The sequence below is a fragment of the Phanerochaete carnosa genome (genome assembly GCF_000300595.1).
Source record: "Phanerochaete carnosa HHB-10118-sp unplaced genomic scaffold PHACAscaffold_3, whole genome shotgun sequence".
NCBI classification, from domain to species: Eukaryota; Fungi; Basidiomycota; class Agaricomycetes; order Polyporales; family Phanerochaetaceae; genus Phanerochaete; species Phanerochaete carnosa.
The window spans coordinates 621,234-638,980 of record NW_006767630.1 but is presented as its reverse complement, the minus strand read 5'-3'; the positions used below and the strand labels follow the sequence as shown (position 1 = coordinate 638,980).

The 17,747-nt window shown below is 51.1% G+C and overlaps 6 protein-coding genes across 6 annotated transcripts in view; 1 reads left to right on the top strand and 5 right to left on the bottom strand.

The window, feature by feature from the left end:
* The window catches only part of PHACADRAFT_90889 (uncharacterized protein), a gene marked incomplete at both ends in the record, with an annotated part of 15,370 nt that extends 14,522 nt beyond the window's left edge, over positions 1-848 (bottom strand). The window contains one exon of the mRNA XM_007392870.1: positions 699-848. Within this exon, the coding sequence (XP_007392932.1) occupies positions 699-848 (150 nt within the window). The remainder of the gene's footprint in view (positions 1-698) is intronic.
* Positions 849-4,350: 3,502 nt separating this feature from the next.
* On the bottom strand, positions 4,351-4,637 carry PHACADRAFT_251277 (uncharacterized protein). Its single transcript, XM_007392869.1, has one exon. The coding sequence runs from the start codon at positions 4,591-4,593 to the stop codon at positions 4,405-4,407; it is 189 nt and encodes a 62-aa protein (XP_007392931.1). The 5' UTR covers positions 4,594-4,637; the 3' UTR covers positions 4,351-4,404.
* A 334-nt stretch (positions 4,638-4,971) lies between these two features.
* PHACADRAFT_206478 (uncharacterized protein) lies at positions 4,972-6,593 on the bottom strand (the record flags this gene model as incomplete). Its single annotated transcript, XM_007392868.1, has 7 exons — positions 4,972-5,230; positions 5,283-5,321; positions 5,370-5,415; positions 5,469-5,484; positions 5,543-5,683; positions 6,478-6,488; positions 6,559-6,593. 7 exons carry the CDS (start codon positions 6,591-6,593, stop codon positions 4,976-4,978), a joined length of 543 nt encoding a protein of 180 aa, XP_007392930.1. The 3' UTR covers positions 4,972-4,975.
* A 4,869-nt stretch (positions 6,594-11,462) lies between these two features.
* PHACADRAFT_91090 (uncharacterized protein) lies at positions 11,463-12,993 on the bottom strand (the record flags this gene model as incomplete). The annotated part of the gene is made up of 6 exons (XM_007392867.1): positions 11,463-11,720; positions 11,773-11,905; positions 12,047-12,172; positions 12,323-12,530; positions 12,581-12,659; positions 12,751-12,993. The coding sequence occupies 6 exons, from the start codon at positions 12,991-12,993 to the stop codon at positions 11,463-11,465; spliced, it is 1,047 nt and encodes a 348-aa protein (XP_007392929.1).
* Positions 12,994-15,430: 2,437 nt separating this feature from the next.
* On the top strand, positions 15,431-15,903 carry PHACADRAFT_251276 (uncharacterized protein). The gene is made up of 2 exons (XM_007392866.1): positions 15,431-15,650; positions 15,673-15,903. The coding sequence occupies exons 1-2, from the start codon at positions 15,506-15,508 to the stop codon at positions 15,738-15,740; spliced, it is 213 nt and encodes a 70-aa protein (XP_007392928.1). The 5' UTR covers positions 15,431-15,505; the 3' UTR covers positions 15,741-15,903.
* An 815-nt stretch (positions 15,904-16,718) lies between these two features.
* Positions 16,719-17,460, bottom strand: PHACADRAFT_206476 (uncharacterized protein; the record flags this gene model as incomplete). The annotated part of the gene is made up of 4 exons (XM_007392865.1): positions 16,719-17,058; positions 17,111-17,146; positions 17,199-17,315; positions 17,374-17,460. 4 exons carry the CDS (start codon positions 17,458-17,460, stop codon positions 16,807-16,809), a joined length of 492 nt encoding a protein of 163 aa, XP_007392927.1. The 3' UTR covers positions 16,719-16,806.
* Positions 17,461-17,747: the final 287 nt, after the last annotated feature.

Sequence of the window (17,747 nt, the reverse complement as noted above, 5' to 3'; positions counted from 1 at the left end):
GAGCATCCCAGCAACAACGCGGTCATCGCATCCCTAGTTCTGTGGCCTGTAATGCTGTGTATCATTCATGGGTTTCTTGGTTGTGTGCAAAACGTTGTTTCGCTACTCTGGGGCTTGTGCGCTGCTCTGCGCTGACGATGCGACCTTGCTGCCAATGAGAAGGGTATGGTTAATGTCGCAAGAACATAACTTATGCAAGGACGTGTATGGCGTCGACGCATTGCCCGTTGACTGACACCGCCGACGTAGGCTGACGCAGCGCGGTGATGACGTGGAACAAGGAGGGATGTTCGGGCGCTTGTTACCATCGGCCGTGCCATCATTCGTTAATTTAGGGCAGACATTCCCGTACTTGAGCAAGTGAAGAGTATACCACCTTCGGACAGTACTTCAAGCTTCAAGCTTCAAGTGTCATAATCAAAATTTTGTATACTATCTAGTTTCATTTACTAATGTTGTAAGCATATCTTTTATATACAAATCTAGTCTACGACGCAAGAAATTAGCCAGAGTTAGGTGGTGCATATGAGCAGCTGCTAAGTGCTACCAGGCTCTCCTGAGCCGAGCGCATGCACTAAGCAGTGAGCGCAGACGCGGTGGCTGGTAGTAGTAGACGCCCCTGCTACGTAGCAAGACGCTGTTTCCTGATGCTAACGGGCTTATGTCAGATTCAACTCCGTGAAAGAACAACGGCTTACCATTGATCCGTGTGGGATGAGGGCAATTACTGGAGATGCCACCTGCAAAAGCAGCATCCATCTGGTAGACACAATGAGAAGTGAAACAATCGAGAACTTCTGCTGCCACACGGTGCGGACTTCCTGGTCGAAGGTGATCACATGATCGTAAACTGTTAAAGCTGTAATCTTCAGTGTGAATATATAAAACCCCTTGCAGCGCTATATTCACCTGCGGCTGCGAAAGTTGTGTGATTGGAAATGAAGCTAAGCACATCACGTCAGTGTACGCATGCAGTTCAGGGGAGGACACGTACATCTCTGAGGGTACAGGTACTGAATCAAAAGACATTATGCTGGAGGCTTTGAATGAAGGTGGGGCAATTCGCGAAGAGACCGAACATTGCATATTCAACTCCCACCAGGGAGCTATATGTATACACACTAATCGCATCATGCCTGATTACGAAGCTGTCGCAGGGCCGGTGCGCTGTCTGCAAGGAGCGGTCGCGCGGCACATTCCGAGTCCATGATCATGAAAGGTGGAATTCTGCTGCTGGAAGGAGCAAGAAGATCCCAGTGTCCAAGGGGTAGTGATGATGCCAATAAGTCGAAATCAGTGCTATCAAAGACATTCAAATAGAGACGGCAGGGTTTGGGGGGCTTGTTTTTACGATGACGAGCGAATTACTCGAATCGACTCGCGAGGAACACGGTGTCTCACCTGAAACATCATGGGATACCCCAAAGAATGATACGACGATGGGATACACCATTAGACGCAGAATGTACCATGGCAGTGGCGTTGACGTGCACAGATTTATCGGGACATTAGCGCAGCCGAGAACGCAAGTTGGAGAGAATTTTCCGTTTAGCATATTTCCTTGTCTTCCACTGGGTATATCAATTAGCGAATACGTGGTTCGGCTGATACATGGAGTCGATGGCTACGAGATCCGTCGGACAGGACTTGAAGTCCGAGGACCACACGCGGAAACAGGACCTCATCTAGTCAATATCAAATAGATGATATTTAGCAAGCCTGTGCGCTGACCTCCCCAAGATGTTTCGCAAGCCCCTCGTGCCATAAGCAAAAATTGATGCCCGGCATTCTACTTCCACCGGTAAGACCGAGGACTCTGCAACGCGTCGAGCCTCTGGTTCGCCTTGACCCACCGGTACACGGCCTTGAGCGTCATGACCTAGCCCTTCTTGAGCACGAGCGTGATTATCGTGTTGTAGCAGTGCAGACGGTCGACCCACGGCGGCCGGGCGCCGCCGACATCTGCGGCAACACTGAGTGGTGCGCGAGCCGCAATACTAGTACTGTGGAGTGGGGATTCGGTGAACAGGTCAATATTTAGTGCTTTTGAGGGAAGAAGAAGGGGTCTATATATGTGGGGGAAAGGTACGCAGGAGAATGCAATACTCCCGTGCGCGAGCTGCGAACTGTGATAACGCAGCCACCGCGGATACCAATTCCTGTAAAAACAGTACTTAGTAACACGACTCACTCAAATAATTACTTGTTCGTGCCCGCGCTTGCCGCAGGCTGAAGGTCGCCTCTACATCGTATGCGAAACGCCGCTCCGCTACCCTCGGGTCAGAAAAGAAGCGACGGTATCAGGCCGGCCGTTCCGGTGCGCCTTACGAGTCAGACCGCGAACCGCTGCCTGCGTGCGTACATGCAAAGAAGGTCGTGTCGAACGGATTGAGAGAGACGGGAAGGGCTGCCCTGACTTCGATGCGAATTAATGAGATGGGCAGAAGAATTCACGACAAACGCATCAAGCGTGCAGTGATCCGAGCTCCGCCCCGCTCGGCAGACGCTCACTGCTGCTGAGGTGCTCAGGCTGCGCTCCTCGACCTATAAGCATGCTACCTTCTACATAAGGCTCTCGTTCTCGCAGACGTCGTCCGCGCGGCATCTGACGATGTTCTACTAGTGACGCTCTGGTATCGAGATGCTGATGTTCGCCAGGCCTTGTATATTTGGCTCGTCGCGATGTCCGAATCGTCGATCGAATACAGCAGGTACGACTGCATTTTTTCTCAGCGAAAGACATCTGGCAATCAGACCATAGGCTCGCAGAAGGCCGAGGTGCAACGGATTGACTAAGACAGAGACGACATAGAGATTAGGGAGCTGAGCACGAAGGAGGGTGGTCCGCGCTTCTGGATACTGGAACCAGGTGAGCCAATCCGGAGATTAGAAGCTGCTTGCGGACATCATTTGGAATCACTGTATACAAGAGAGCGGCCTCACACGATTTGTCTCGTTTTCCTTTTATTTCTTTTCCTTTTTCCTATTTCACCGAGCATAAGAAGATCCTCCATCTCCTTCCCAAGCGGCGCGCCGGGCATAAGAAGCTGACGTTGAAAAACAGCGCCTTGAGCTGCCTTCTGCTCAATGAGTCCCTTGTACAGGTCAAGCAAATCCTGCGCCGTGCGCGTCCGTAACGAGAGCCATTCGTACAGCCGTGGCCGCTCCGAGGCTACGCATCAGCGCCAGCGAATTTTGTGTGCAGAAACAATATTAAGACGAGTTTGCTTCATAGGGTTTTCGTCCATGCGAATCGAGCTGGGCTGCCTTCCTGAACCACAGAACCATCCTCTTCTAGACAGACATCAGGACGGACATGCACCTTTCTTCCTGTCGAGATGATGTTATACATCAGCAGCGAGACCGTGGTAAATGTCTATGAGCAGGTGCGCCTGGCCCTCCCTTCTCTGTGCCTCATCGTGTTCCCCCTGGTGACAAACTCACTCTTGTATATCCTCGCTCGGTGCACGGCTCGCTTGCGTGCGACACGGCCCAAGCGGCCATCGATGGACCAGCGCAGGCATGAGCATCTGTGTCTTGCGTCGTCTAGCTGACTGGCCGTGCCCGCATGTATCTGGCCCGGCGCCGATGCTCCCAGTCGGCATTGCAATACTAGAGAGCATCAACATGTTCGTGAGGAGTGAACTGCCGTTTTATGTGGTGAGCTGTTCGTACGTGATTTTCGTACTGCGCCGAGAGCTGATAGCTGTTGTACAGACATCGCTTTGGCCCATCTGCAGCATTGCCCGTATACGTTCGTCACATTGCTGTGATATAGATACAGACATATGCATACTGTGACGAATATGCTCTATCTCCTATACACTAGCATTGCGATCATAGACAAGTCGGGCGAGTGTGAACAATTCCTGTTCCAAATCAGGTTCTGACGGATACACTAGCAATACTACGTGCGCCCGTTCCGCTTTTCAGCCAAATGTCTGCCACAACACTCACACACGAGACGGTTTTATGCTGCGTGGACTGGTATGATAATCTCTATTCTACGCGTATACTTCCTGGTACATTAAATAAACCCCAAAGTTGCGGATGACCCGACACACAGCGGTCAGGGAAGCCGATGCCGTACTAGTCAGTCGGCCAGTGTTAGCGCGCACCGAAGGGAGCATCGTTAGCGATAGCATGGAGCTTCGCGATCTCCGCATCGGCAAGATTGATGAGCCTGAGATTCTGGACGACGCGCTCGGGCGTAACGGATCTGGTGAGTACCGCGACATCGAAGCGATTCGCCTGGAAATAGATGGACGCGTTTTCTAGGTTCATGCAGTGCGTCTCCGCGATCCGTGCCAAGACCGAGTCCGAAAGCAGCTGTGAGTTAGAGAGGCCGCGAGTACGACGCCCTTCGAGTGGCAGCACTGAACGAGTTCTCCCTGCACATAGGGTTCACATGATTAATATGTCAGTGGACGCGTTCACACGATGGAGAGACGTGCGCATGGGTCGGGCTGACCCGGTCAGTAGCAGGACAATGGTGAAATCCTTGAGAAGCTGATCGAAGAACCCGATGCAGACGTTCGAGACAGCTATGGCCTTGATCCTGTAGGGGTGCTCCTTATAGATGAAGCTCTTCATCGAATTACAGGTGGCGAACCAGCTCCACTCTTGTGAGTATTGCTTTTATAAACAAAATCGTAGATACGCCGACCAAGTGCAGGGCTGATGCACCTACTACAACAGACGGTTTTCTGCTGGATAAGAGGTCTATGTAATGCGTGTCGAGCTGCTGGAGCGGGTGCCTTGCCTCTAATTAGCGAGAAATGGAGCGGTGCATTTGAGTCGAACGAAATATACAAGTATATGTCACATATTGTAGCATACGTTTGCACACAAACCAAAACTGGACCGAGTCGGATCAAAAACAAAAAACAAAAGCACAAGGATGCAAATTCACATCGACAACGCTCTGCATCATGAATATATTGAATGTCCTGCCGTACAATCTCTGGATGCCTGATTAGACCTCTGGCTGTTCTCCACAGTGCGGTGCAGGTTGCTCATCACTGACACACACGCCGTCGTCCTCCCCGTCATCCCGGTCGTAGTTCAGTGGTTCTCCCATGTTTCCTATGAAGTTTGGTGTTGCGTTGTTGGCAAATTTTGACATGCGCAACGAAGCCAGCTGCTGAGATGTCCCAACTTCGGAAGTAGTGGATCTGCTGAGGTCGAGTTGACGCAGGTTCATCATGAGCCGGCAAACGAGAATTTGCGGCTGGGTAGAGCAGAGATGTCAGACAATCGGAAAGCTTTGGCAGCGGGCTTACCATTGTATTTGTAAATGAGATAATATTAGTTATGGATGTCTGTAAATAGTTGGTATGCTGCATGGTACTGAGAAGTAGGCTACTCACGAAGTAGAAAGACGCCATATCAGCGACATTCAGGATCAGGAGAATACTACCAACGATTATAAGCAGGGAAACGATAAGTTTGGCCAACAGGATATTTACATGAAGTAGGTTGTGCCTGAGAGAGCAGATCAGGGGTCAAGATCCTCACCGCTAGCACAAGGGGAGAGTCTCACCATCATGGATGAGGCATGTAGCAAGAGGAGACTTGATGTTCAATGATCTTGCTTCTTTGTACTGGCGGTAGGTCTTCATCCATGTCAACACTAGGACAAGCAAGTCCGCAGCAATCAGCGGAACGCGGGTGACGAGGGACACTGCAGAACAGCAATCAGTGGTAGTTACATTCGTGGATGAGTGGAAACATGCAACTAAGAAATTCAAGCTGAGTATGTTTATTATAACAGTGGAAAGGCAGCTGACTTACGCCTCATTCACATCGGAGGAGGAGGTAAGGAACTCTTCACATGTATCGATTAGTGGGAGATGTTTGAAGGAACCATATGCTAAGGAATACTTGGAGGGACCGTGACGTTTGTGTTAAGTGCGACTGTCTAGAGCTCCGGAAGGGAGTTGCACTTACGGCGTTCGTAACCACAGGCGGGAGACTCAAGATAAACACAATCGCGAACAGGACGTAGTTTTGATTCCATATTGCAGACACACGCAATGCGGAGAAGACTAGCAGTGGTCGGGTTGCGCACGCGATGGCTCCGATGCATCGCACTCACCAGCGGTTTGTGCGAGCCCCACGAGGCCGAAGATTATATATATCCTATAAGCGGCTTCACAGCTGCATTTTACATCGTCGTCAGCACTTTTCAAGTAAGATCATGCGAGGCATACTTCTATCATAACATGTTTATGTCATATTTAGCTATATGGTAAAAAATAGTAGCTTACTAGTGGTTCATATAGCAGGAAGTTGAATGCCATCGAGAAGAGTAACGTCCATCGGGTAAACACAATAAGGAAGGAGACAACAGAGAACCTTTGCTGCCACACAGCCTGGACTTCTTGGTCGAGCGTAATCAGGTGATCGTAGAACACTAAGGCTGCAACCTCCGGTGTGAAAATTCAGTACTCCTTCATAGCGCCGTACTTCACCTACGCTCCCGAACACTGTTTTATTGGAAATGATGCTAAACATGTCACGTCAGCAGACACGCGCAGTTCAGAGCAGGACACGTACATCCCTGAGAGTAAGGATGCCAAGTAGGAGGACATTATGCTGGAGGCTTTGAATGCAGGTGCGACAGTTTGCGAAGAGGCTAGATGTTGCATATGCAGCACCCACTAGGAAGCTATATATGCACTAAACGCATCATTCTTGTTATCAATAGCCGGGGAATTCTGTATAGCGCAGTGCCTAATGTCATTTCATGGTTATGAGCATCAATCACGAGGATATTGCGGGGTCAGTGACTCAGTGCATTCTCTTGCAAGGAGCGGTCACGTAGCACACTCAGTCTCTGATCATAGGAAGCAAATTCCGGCTGCCAAGAGGAGGAAGGAGATCCTGCAGAATCCAAGGGGCAGTGGTGTTGCCAATAGGCCAAATTCAGTAGCGTCGAAAACATTCGGATAGAGACGGTGGGGTCCTGGGGACTCGTCTGTACAATGACGAGCGAATTACTCGAATTGATATCTCACCTGAAACATTATGTGATACCCCAAAGAATGATGTGATGATGTGATGCGCCATTAGAAGCAGGTATACCGTGGCAGTAGCACTGATGACCATCGACGTGTACAAAATTATTTAGACATTAGCGCAGCTGCGGACGCAAATTGAAGGGAACTTTCCATTCAGCATATGTCCTTGTCCATCAGGTTAATCAAGTAGTGAATATATCGATCGGCTGATAAATGGAGTCAGTGATTACGAAATCTATTGTACAGTACTTGAGATCCGAGCACCGCACGTAGAAACAGTCGATACCAAAACGAATGATACCTAGTAATTCTAGTAACACAAAACTAGCCTATTTTGTTGGGCCAGTAGCTTGCGCACTGACCACCACGAGATACTTGTAAGGGAGACGGAAAAGGCCGATTTCTGTGTGGGAAGGGCACGCAGGAGAATACAATGCTAACGCGCACGATCTGCAATCTGTGATAACGAAGCCGCCGCGGGCGCTGGGTGCTAATTCCCGTAACACTAGTACTTAGCAATTCGACTTGCTCGAATACTTACCTGTCTGTGCCGGCGCTCGCCGCAAGCTGAAGGTCGTTTCTATATTGTATGCGAAATGCCGCTCCGCTGCCCCGGGGAGGAGGAGTGTCCCACGGTACTAGTAGAAATGGAGTGATGGCGTTAGGTCGATCGTCCTGGTGCACTTGTCGCGCGACCGAGATCGTAGGATACCTTGTCGTTTATAAAGTGCGGCTTGCATCCAGCCTTCCGAGTCAGATGGCCGTCCACGGCCTGCGTACATGCGAAGAGCGTCGCATCGAAGCTTCGATGCAAATGAGAGGAGCAGAAGAATTCACGAGAAGCCAAGAGTTTCAAGCGTGCAATAATCCGTGCTCTGCCCCGGCCGCGGTGATGGCGGGGCACACCGCGATGTCGGTGATGCGGGCGCTGACCGCTGTTACTCTCGCTGTAAATAATGTAATTTACAGTAATTTACCTACTTATTTACTTACATGTAATTTACACCGACCTTTCTGACGCAACACTAAAGCCGGCCTTTATGAGCCCTGAGCAGTACGGCTCAGGCGGCCGACGACTCGGCCTTGGCACAAGCCGCACGGCCCGGGCCTGAGCCACGGCCTGTGGACGCCAGATGAGGATCCTTCACTATAGCGCTCCAATTAATGTAAGCTAATCCGTCCAGAGACACAAAAAAGGTCGGTATGCAACATTGAGGTTGAACGTGTTGCGTAGGGGGCACTACATAAAGCGCGCTCCGCCCCGCCTCGTGGAGGCAAACGTCGGTGACGCGAACGCTCGTTGCTGCTGAAGCGCTCAGGCTCTCGTACACTGCTACTTCGGACGTGTCAGCTCTTGGAGGATACGAAACAAGTGAGCAGTCCAGGGTGAGTGCGAAAATATTGATTTAGCCACTGCTCAAGTCAACCTACTAGTAAAGCGCTGCCACCGTGCTCCACATGTACCCCGCCATTCCTCTAACCTAGAAGCGTGCTGCCTTCTACACAAGGCTCCCGTGCTCGTATACGTCATCTGCACGGCATCTGACGATGCTCTACTAGTATTATTCGAGTCTCAAGATGCTGAGGTCCGGCGGACCTTGTATGTTTGGCTCGTCGCGACGTCGGAGTCGTCAATCGAGTACAGCAGGTACGAAAACCGGGCCTTCAGCTCGCCGAAAGCCAAAATTCAAAGGATTGCCAAAGGCAGAGACTACATAGAGACTGGGGAGCTGAGCACGAAGGAGGGCTGACCGCGCTTCTGGATACTGGGACCAGGAGTCAGGTGAGCCAATCTCAAGACTGAAAGCTACTTACGGACGCCATTTAGAGTTAGTGTGGACAAGAGAGCAGCTCAATACGATATATTTGAAGATTTTCGCCCATTTTTTCTTCTTCTCCCTAGTCCATCGAGCACAAAAAGATCCGCCATCTCCTTCCCAGGCGGCGCGCCGGGCACAAGAAGCCGATACTGAAGATCTGACCAGTGCGTTGAACTGCCTTTGGTTCAATGTCTGCCTCTTCACTATTCCCCTTGATTATCTTAAGTCCCTCGTACCTGTCAAGCGAGTCCTGCACCGCGCGCGTCCGTGGCCGTTCCGAGGCTACGCGCCGGCGTCAACTAATCTTGTCGTCAGCTGTGCAGAAACAAAACTGAGACTGCGTGGTGTTTCAAGTTTGCTTTGCAGGGTCTCCGTTCAAGCGAATCGAGCTGAGCTGCCTTTCCGAACCATAGCATCATCTTCTTCTGGACGGACACCAGAATGGACAAGCATCTTTCTTCCTGGTGCTGTGCGTCGGCGACGAGACCGTCATCGATGTCTATCAACAGGTACGCCTGGCCCTTCCTTCTCTGTTCCTCATCGTGTTTACCATGGCATCAAAATCACGCTTGTGGATCCTCACATGTCTCAAGTCCTGTAGGCACAAGTTCGAATCGCTGGTGCGTGACTTGCTTGCGCGCAACACAGCCTGAGCACCCATCAATGCACCAGCGCGAGCGCGAGCATCCGCGCCTTGCGCCGCCCCGCTAACCACTCGTGCCCGCATTTATTTGACTCGGTACCGAGGTGCCCGGTCAGCATGTTCATGAAGAGTGAACTGCCGTTGTGTGTGGTGAGCTTTGGTACGCAATTTTAGTACGGTGTCGAGAGCTGATAGCTGTTGTACAAACATGCTGTGATGAAAATGGTCTTATATCATAGTATTGCGGTCATAAAAAAGTCGCGCGACTGCGAAGAATTTCTGTCCTAAATTAAATTCCGACAGATACACTGGCAAGGCTACATGCGCCCCCCGTTTTAACTTCTGCCACAGCGCTCACACGCGAAACGGTTTAATGCAGCATGGTCCGGTGTAACGATCTCTATTCTATGCGTATACCTCCTAGTACATTGAATAAACTCCAAAGTTGCAGAAGTCTGACGCACGGAGGCCAGGAAACTTAATGTGCCCGCAGCCTATCCGCCGGTGCTAGCACGCGCGGAAGGGAGAGTGCTTATCGATAGCATGGAGTTGCGCGATCTCCCCGTCGGCAAGTTCGATGAGCCTTAAGTTATGGAAGACGCACTCGTGCATGACGAACTTGGCGAGCGCGGCAACTAGTGATGTGCGGGCCCGGCTTGGGCTCAAAGCCCGGGCTTGGGCTTGTGGCGACGTTGAGCCGAGCCCTGAGCCCGAGCCGAGCCCGAGCCCGGCCCAAGCCTTGGGCTTAAGCCCGGGCTTGCTCACAATACAACGAGTGTTCCGGTGCTATCAAAAGGGAATGTATTTGGGTGTAGTAGATTAATACTGCATGTACTCACTAAATTATAATCTCCAGAAGATCTACATCTGCGGAACAAGTCGAGTCGCAGCGAAGTCCACGAGCGTGCGCCTACGGCAGGCACCAGATGGTGACGCACAATCGTGCTCGGCGAGAGCCGTTACATCTAGAATATCTACATTTTGTCTTCTATGTGCATATTAGGTCGCTCTCTCCTCATTCTGAACTCAGGGAACGGTAACGGAGCCAGCACACCCAAGCCTGGGCTTCCGGGCCGGGCTTGGGCTTGACTACGCTCCGAGCCCGGCCTTGAGCCCGCTGCCGGGCTTGACTCGGGCCAGGCTTTTTGGGCCGGGCTTGGCGGGCTTGGAGGCTTTGAGGCCCGGCCCGCACATCACTAGCGGCAACGTCAGGGCGAGTCGCCTGGAGCAAGAGTAACACGTTCGTCGGGTCCACGCCGCGCTCCATCGCAGTCCGCGTCACGACCGAGTTCGAGGGCAGCGGAGAGCTGGCGATGTCGAACGGGGAGTAGGCCATGAGTATCACGCCCTTCGAGCGGCGGGGCTGAACGAATTCTTCATGCAGGATCCACGAAAATATGTCAGCGGACGCGTCCGCACGATGGAGAGGCGTGCGTCATAGTACGAATCAGGCTCAATCGAGTTAATGGTAGGACAATGGTTGCCCTTTGAGGAGCTGCTCGAAGGGTTGGATGGAGACGGTCAAGACAGCTATAGCCTTGATTTTGTCGGTACGCTCCTCATAGATCTTCTCCGTCGAACTCTGGGCGAAAATTTAGTTCCGCTCCTTGTCCGGCGGCGAGCCGTCCACTGAAGTGTGCGCAGGCCAGTGCATCAGCCTTGTGTTTGGTTTGCGATTTTTTATTGTTTTATTTTGTTCACAAGAGCAATACTCACAGAGTTCTAGGTAAAGCGTGTATAGGTGCTGAAGCGAGTGCTTTGCCGCTAATCAGAAAGAAATATAGCAGCACCTTTGAATAGAACAATACATACAAGGGCATCATGGATACATATAATGGCATACGTTTATACACGAAACAAACCAGACTGAGTCAGATCAAGGGAAGAGACAACAACCTAAGGATGCGAGTTCACATCAACCGCGCACCGCATCACGAATTTATCGATAGTCTCGCCATACAATCGCTGAATGCCCGATTAGACGTCTGGCTGTTCTCCAGACTGCGGTGCAGGTTTTCCATCGCTGACAAATGCCTCATCGTCCTCAGCCATGTCATCCTGGTCGTAGTTCAGTGGTTCGCCCATGTTCCCCATGAAACTCGGGGTTGCACCACTGCTGAATGTCAATGTGTGCAACGAAGCCAACTGTTGAGACGTCCCGACTTCAGAAGTATTGGATCTTGCAAGGCTGGTTTGCCGTAGATTCATCATGAATCGGCAAACTAGAATTTGCGGCTGGGCGGAGCAGAAATGTTAGATGGTCGGAAAGCTTCAGCAGCGGGCTTACTAGTGTGCTTGTGAATGAGGCAACATTGGTTATGGGTGTCTGTTGGTGGTCAATATCCCATGTGGTACTGAGAGATGGGCTACTTACAAAGTAAAAAGAAGCGATATCAGTGACATTCAGGACTAGTAGAATACTACCAGTGATTATAAGCGGAGAAACGACAATTTTTATCAATAAGGGATTTACATGAAGTAGGTTGTACCTGAGAGAGCAGATCAGGGGTCAGATTTTAGCTGCTAACACAAGGAGAGGGTCTCACCGTCATGGATGAGACATGTAGCAAGCGAAGACTTGATGTTTAACGATCTTGCTTCTTTGTATTGGTGGTAGGTCTTCGTCCATGTCAACACTAGGACAAGCAAGTCCACAACAATCAACAGAATGCGGGTGACGAGGAACACTGAAAAGCAGCAATCAGTGGTAGTTATATTCCCGGATTAGTGAGAACATACAACTAAGAAGTTCAAGCTGAGTATGTTTATTATAATAGTTGCAAGGCAGCTGACTTACGTCTCATTCACTTCATCGGAGGATGTAAGGAACTCGTCACATGTATCGATAAGTGGGAGATATTTGAATGAGCCATGTACTAAGGAATACTTGAAGGGACATTGGTGTTAAGTGCGACTGTTCAGAGATCCAGAAGGGAGTTGCACTTACAGCGTTTGTAACCACAGGCGGGAGACTCAGGATGAACACAATTATGAACAGGATGTAGTTCTGGTTCCATAGTGCACACACACGCAGTGCGGAGAAGACTAGCAGCGGTTAGGTTGCGCACGCGATGGCTCTGATGCACTGCACTCACCAGCAATGTGTGCAAACCCCACAAGGTCAGGGATTTTAGTTATCCAATAAGTAGCTTCACAGCTGTAATTGACATTGTTCTCGGTACTTTTCAAGTAGAATCATGCGAGACATACTTCTACCACAATGTGTCTATGTCATATTTGGCCATATAGAAGAATAGTAGCTTACTAGTGGTTCGTATAGCAGGAAGTCGGACGCCGTTGTGAAAAGTAGTGTCCATCGGGTAGACACGATTAGTAAGGAGACAACAGAAAATTTCTGCTGCCACACAGTCCGGATTTCTTGGTCGAGCGTAATCAAGTGATCGTAGAGTACCAAGGCTGCCTCGATGTAAGCATTCAGCACCCCTTCACAGTGCCATACTTCACCTGCACTCCTGAACACTGTCCTATTGGAGATGATGCTAAACATGTCATGTCAGCCAATACGTGTGGTTCAGAGCAGGATACGTACACCCCTGAGAGTAGAGATACCAAGTAGGAAGACATTATGCTGGAGGCTTCGAATGCAGGTATGACAGTTTGCGAAGAGGCTAAATGTCATATTTTCAGCACCCACCAGGCAGCTATATATGTACCAATTGGCGCACCACACTTTTTATCAATAGCCAGAGATTCTGGGTGGTGCTGAACAGCGCTCGATGTCACTTCGTTGCTATGAACATCAAACAGGAAGATGCCGCAGCTTCAGTGCGCTCTCTTGCGAGGAGCGCTCACGCAGTACATTCAGGGTCCCAGATCGTGAAAAGCGGATTTTGGCTGCTAAAAGGAGGAAGGACACCCCGTAGAGTCCAATTGCAAGGGGTTGTAGTGTTGCCAATAGGCTAAAATCAGCAGCGTCGAAAAAAATCTAGATAGAGACGGTAGGGTTTGGGGGTTCGTCTTTACAATGACTCGCGAAGTACTCGAATTGACTCGCGAAGAACACGATATCTCAGCTTGATCATTACACGGTACACCAAAGAATGATGCAGTGATGAGATACATCATTATACACAGGATGTATCATAATAATGGCACTGATGCCCGACGAGATGTACAGACTTATTGGGACATTAGCACAGCCGCGGGTGCAATTTGGGAAGAACTTTCCGTTTAGCATGTTTTCCTTGCCTTGCATTGGGTTTAGTCGTTAGCGAATACGTCGTCCGGCTGATACATGGAGTCCATGGCTACAAGATCTGTCGGACAGTACATGAGGTCTGAGTACCGCACGCGGAAACAGGGCTTCATCTAGTCGATATCAAAACGAACAATACCTAGTAATCCTGGTCGCACGGGAGTGGTCCTTTTGTTGGGCCAATAGCTCCCGTACCGACCGCCCCGAGATGCGTCGCAAAATCTTTATGCTATAACCCGGAAATCGATGCTCGGCATCCTACTTCCATGGCAACCGAGGGCCGAGGACTCTGTAGCGCGTCGAGCCTCCGGTTCTCCTTGACGCGCTGGCACACGGCATTGAGCGCCATGAAATAGCCCTTCTTGAGCATGAGCGTGATCGCCGTGTTGTACCTGTGCAGCAGTCGATCCACGGCTGGCTGGGCGCCGCTGATATCTGCGGCAGCATTGGGTGGTGCGCGAGCCGCAACGCCGTGGAGGGGAGATTCGGTGAACGGGTTACAGTCGATGTTTGTAAAGGAGAGGAAAGAGATGGATACATACGGGGGAAAGGCACGCAGGAGAATGCAGTGCTAACGCGCGCGAGCTGCGATCTGTGATAACGCCGCCGCCGCGGGTACCAATTCCTGCGGAATCAGTACTCAGCAGCTCGACTCGCTCGGATGCTTACTTGTTTATACCCGCTGCTCCGCTGCCGCGGGGAAGAGTATCTTGCGATGGAAAAGAAGCGACGACGTCAGGTCGACTGTTCCGGGGCACTTGTCGCGATTGCAGGATACCCTGTCGTTGAAGAAGTGCGGCTTACTTTCTGCTTCCCGAGTCAGACCGCCATCCACTGCTTGCATACATCCGAAGAGGGTCATATCGAAGATTCGATGCAAATGAGAGGAGCAGAAGAATCCACGATAAGCGCACCAAGCACGCAGTGATCCGAACCGCTGGAGCCGAACCCTCGTGGCATGGTGATGGCGGGATGGCGTCGGTGATGCGAGCGCCGATTGTTGCTGAAGCGCTCAGGCTCTCGTAGACTGCTACTTCGGACACGCCAGCCACCTGAGATCTGAGAAGGCAAAGAGCGAACAAGTGAATATTCCACAGTAAGTGCGAATGTGAGAAAGATAGTCCATTCGGCCGGTGTTCTAAGTCACCCACCTATAGCGTTGAGGCTACCGCGCCCGGGCCCCACACATGCCCCGCTGCGCTGCGCTATTTCTCCTTCCCTTTTCGCTTCAACTTCACCCTTCAAAAGTTGCCTCTGTATCACCTCCGTGCGTCATTTGAACGATTGTGCCACTCAGGAGCGCGTCGCCTTCTACACAAGGCTCTCGTGCTCGCACAAGTCATCTGCGCGGCACTTGACGCTTCGCCGATAGGTTTCGAGCATCGAGATGCTGAGTCCCCGCCGGGCCCCATCTCAGCTTGCCGCGATATCTTCGGTCAATTTTAGTATGTACAATTGCACTTTTCAGCGGTAGTAGTCTGGATAATCGTGTCTTGAGCTCGCAGAACGCTGGAGAGGAAGGGACCGTTGAAGGCACAGCTGACATAGAGGCCAGGGAGCATGAAGGACTGGTCTACCCTCTTTGAGACTAGGATTTAGGTGAGCGAATCTCAAGACTAGAGACAGCGGCTCAAAACGATGTGCTCTACTTTGATTGATCTTCACTTTCTCTAGTCTATCGAGCACAAGATGATCCACCATCTCTTTCCAAAGCAGCGCGCCAGACATGATAATCTGAACTTGAAGAGCCGAACCCGAGACAGTATAATCGCCGGGAACAGAGCCTTGAGCAGACCACTGCTCAATGCTGGTCTCCTCAATGCTCGCGTTTGCCCTGAGCTTCTCCTACCGGGAAAGTATGTCTTTCTGCACTGCATCTGCTCGAACGAGAGCTATGCGTGCTGTCATACTCGTATCCCAAAGCTACGTGTCTGGCCACGTCAGCGTTGGTTGGGGGTGTCGTACATGAAGAAACCAAGACTGCACACCGTTCTGAGTTTGCTTTGCAGGATCTTCACCTGTGTGGCACGGGGAGATGAGCTCTCTCTCCAAATAATGTCAGCTTCCTCTTCGAATTCTGGACAGCTACCAGAGCCGACAAGCGCCTTTGGCGACGATGGCCAAGTTCGAGGCACACCGCGGCTAGAACGTTGACGACCGAGTTTCTCGACGGCGAGATTACGTCTCTACGACCAGGTGCGCCTCCCTTCCCCACCTCTCATCGTGTCTTCCTGATCAAACCTTGCACCCGAAAGCCGTTTGCCTCACATTTGAATTGCCGGTGTGCGACTCCTTTACGCGCGACGCTCGGAATTCATCGATGTACCAGCGCGAGCGCGAGCACCCGCACCTTGCGGCGCTACTGCTGACCAAGCCATTCCCGCATGCGTCGACTTGGTGCCGATGCGTCCAGTGAGCGCCATGATACAGAAAAGTGTCAGCACGTGGCGCATTGAATAACCTTACGGCGGTCAGGGAAGTCGAGGTCGCTCCAGCCGGTCCACCAAGGGCAGCACGCGTGGAAGGAAGCGCCTTCTCGACGGCATAGAGCCCCGCAATCTCCACGTCGGCAGCTTCGATGAGTCTGAAGCCCCAGACGACGCGCTCGGGAGTGACGGACTTGGTGAGCACGGGGACGTCGGGTGGTTCACTTAGAGGAGCACAATGGATACGTTTGCGGGGTTCGCACCGTGCGCCCCGCGATCTGCGCCATGGCCGAGTTCGAAAGCAGTGGCGAGTTGGAGAGGTCGAGTGTAGAGTAGGCCGCGAGTATGCCGTGCCAGTCGACGATTAAAATTTGACTCGAACGAGTTTATTGCAAGAAGCAAATCTCTAGCGCGCCCAGCGGGGCCACAGACAGGAACATCTGGACATTCTCAACGGCTGCGAGTCTGCCCTCAATTATCGAGAAACGGAGCAGCTTCTTGGGATCGAACAAGATGCACAGGCACATGATGCATATCTTAGCACATATTTTACATAAATTACGCTGGATCGAGTCAGTTCAAAGAGAGAAGAAAAAGCCCAAGGACGCGAATTCACATCAACAACGTCTCATGCAGTGAGATTCTTGATAATCCCGCCATAAAACCGCAGGATGCCCGATCAGACGTCTGACCCTTCTCCAGAGTGCGGAATAGGCTGCTCGTCGCTGACAGGAACATCGTCGTCCCTGTCATCCTGGTCGTAGTCCAAAGGTTCGCCCATGTTTCCCATGAAACTCGGTGTTGAGTCGTGGTTGAATGCCAGCGTGCGCAACGAAGCTGGCTGCTGAGATATCTCGACTTCAGAAGTAGCAGATCCTCCGAAATTTATTTGCCGCAGATTCATCATGAATCGGCAAATCAGGATTTGTGACTGATTGGAGCAGAGATGTCAGATGGTCGGGAAGCTTTGGCAGCGGGCTCACCATTGTACTTGTGACTATAGAGATGTCTGTGGAGCTCTGTAGGTGGTCAGTGTGCTAGGTGGCACTGATAAGTCTGTGAGCTGCTTACAAACGCAATGGCCAGAATTTGGGAAATATTCAGGGCCAGGATAATACTGTCGGCGAGTATAAGCAGGGTAATGGTGAAGATGATCAAGGGATGAGATTTACAAGAAGTAGGCTGTGCCTAAGGGAGAAATTGAGAGGTCAAAGCCCTCGCTACTGATGCAAGGAGAAGATCTTACCGTCACGGATGAGACAGGTAACGAGCGGAGACTGATGTTAAACGATCTCGCTTGTTTGTAGAACCGGTAGGTCTTCATCCAAATCATGACTAGGAGAAGTAAGCCTGCGACAATCAATGGAAAGCGGGTGACCAAGAGCACTGTAGAACAGCAGTCAGTAGTATTTACATTCATGGATTACTAGCGGGAGCATACACCTAATTAATTCAGGCTGAGTACGTTTATTATAACAGTGACAACTCAAAAAAACTTACGTTTCGTCCAATTCATCGGAGATGTCAGACGTCTCTAAGCATGTATCAATTGGTGGGGGGAAATATTCGGTGGATTCGTGGGCTAAGCCATACTTGGAGGGATGTCGGCGTCAAGTTCAG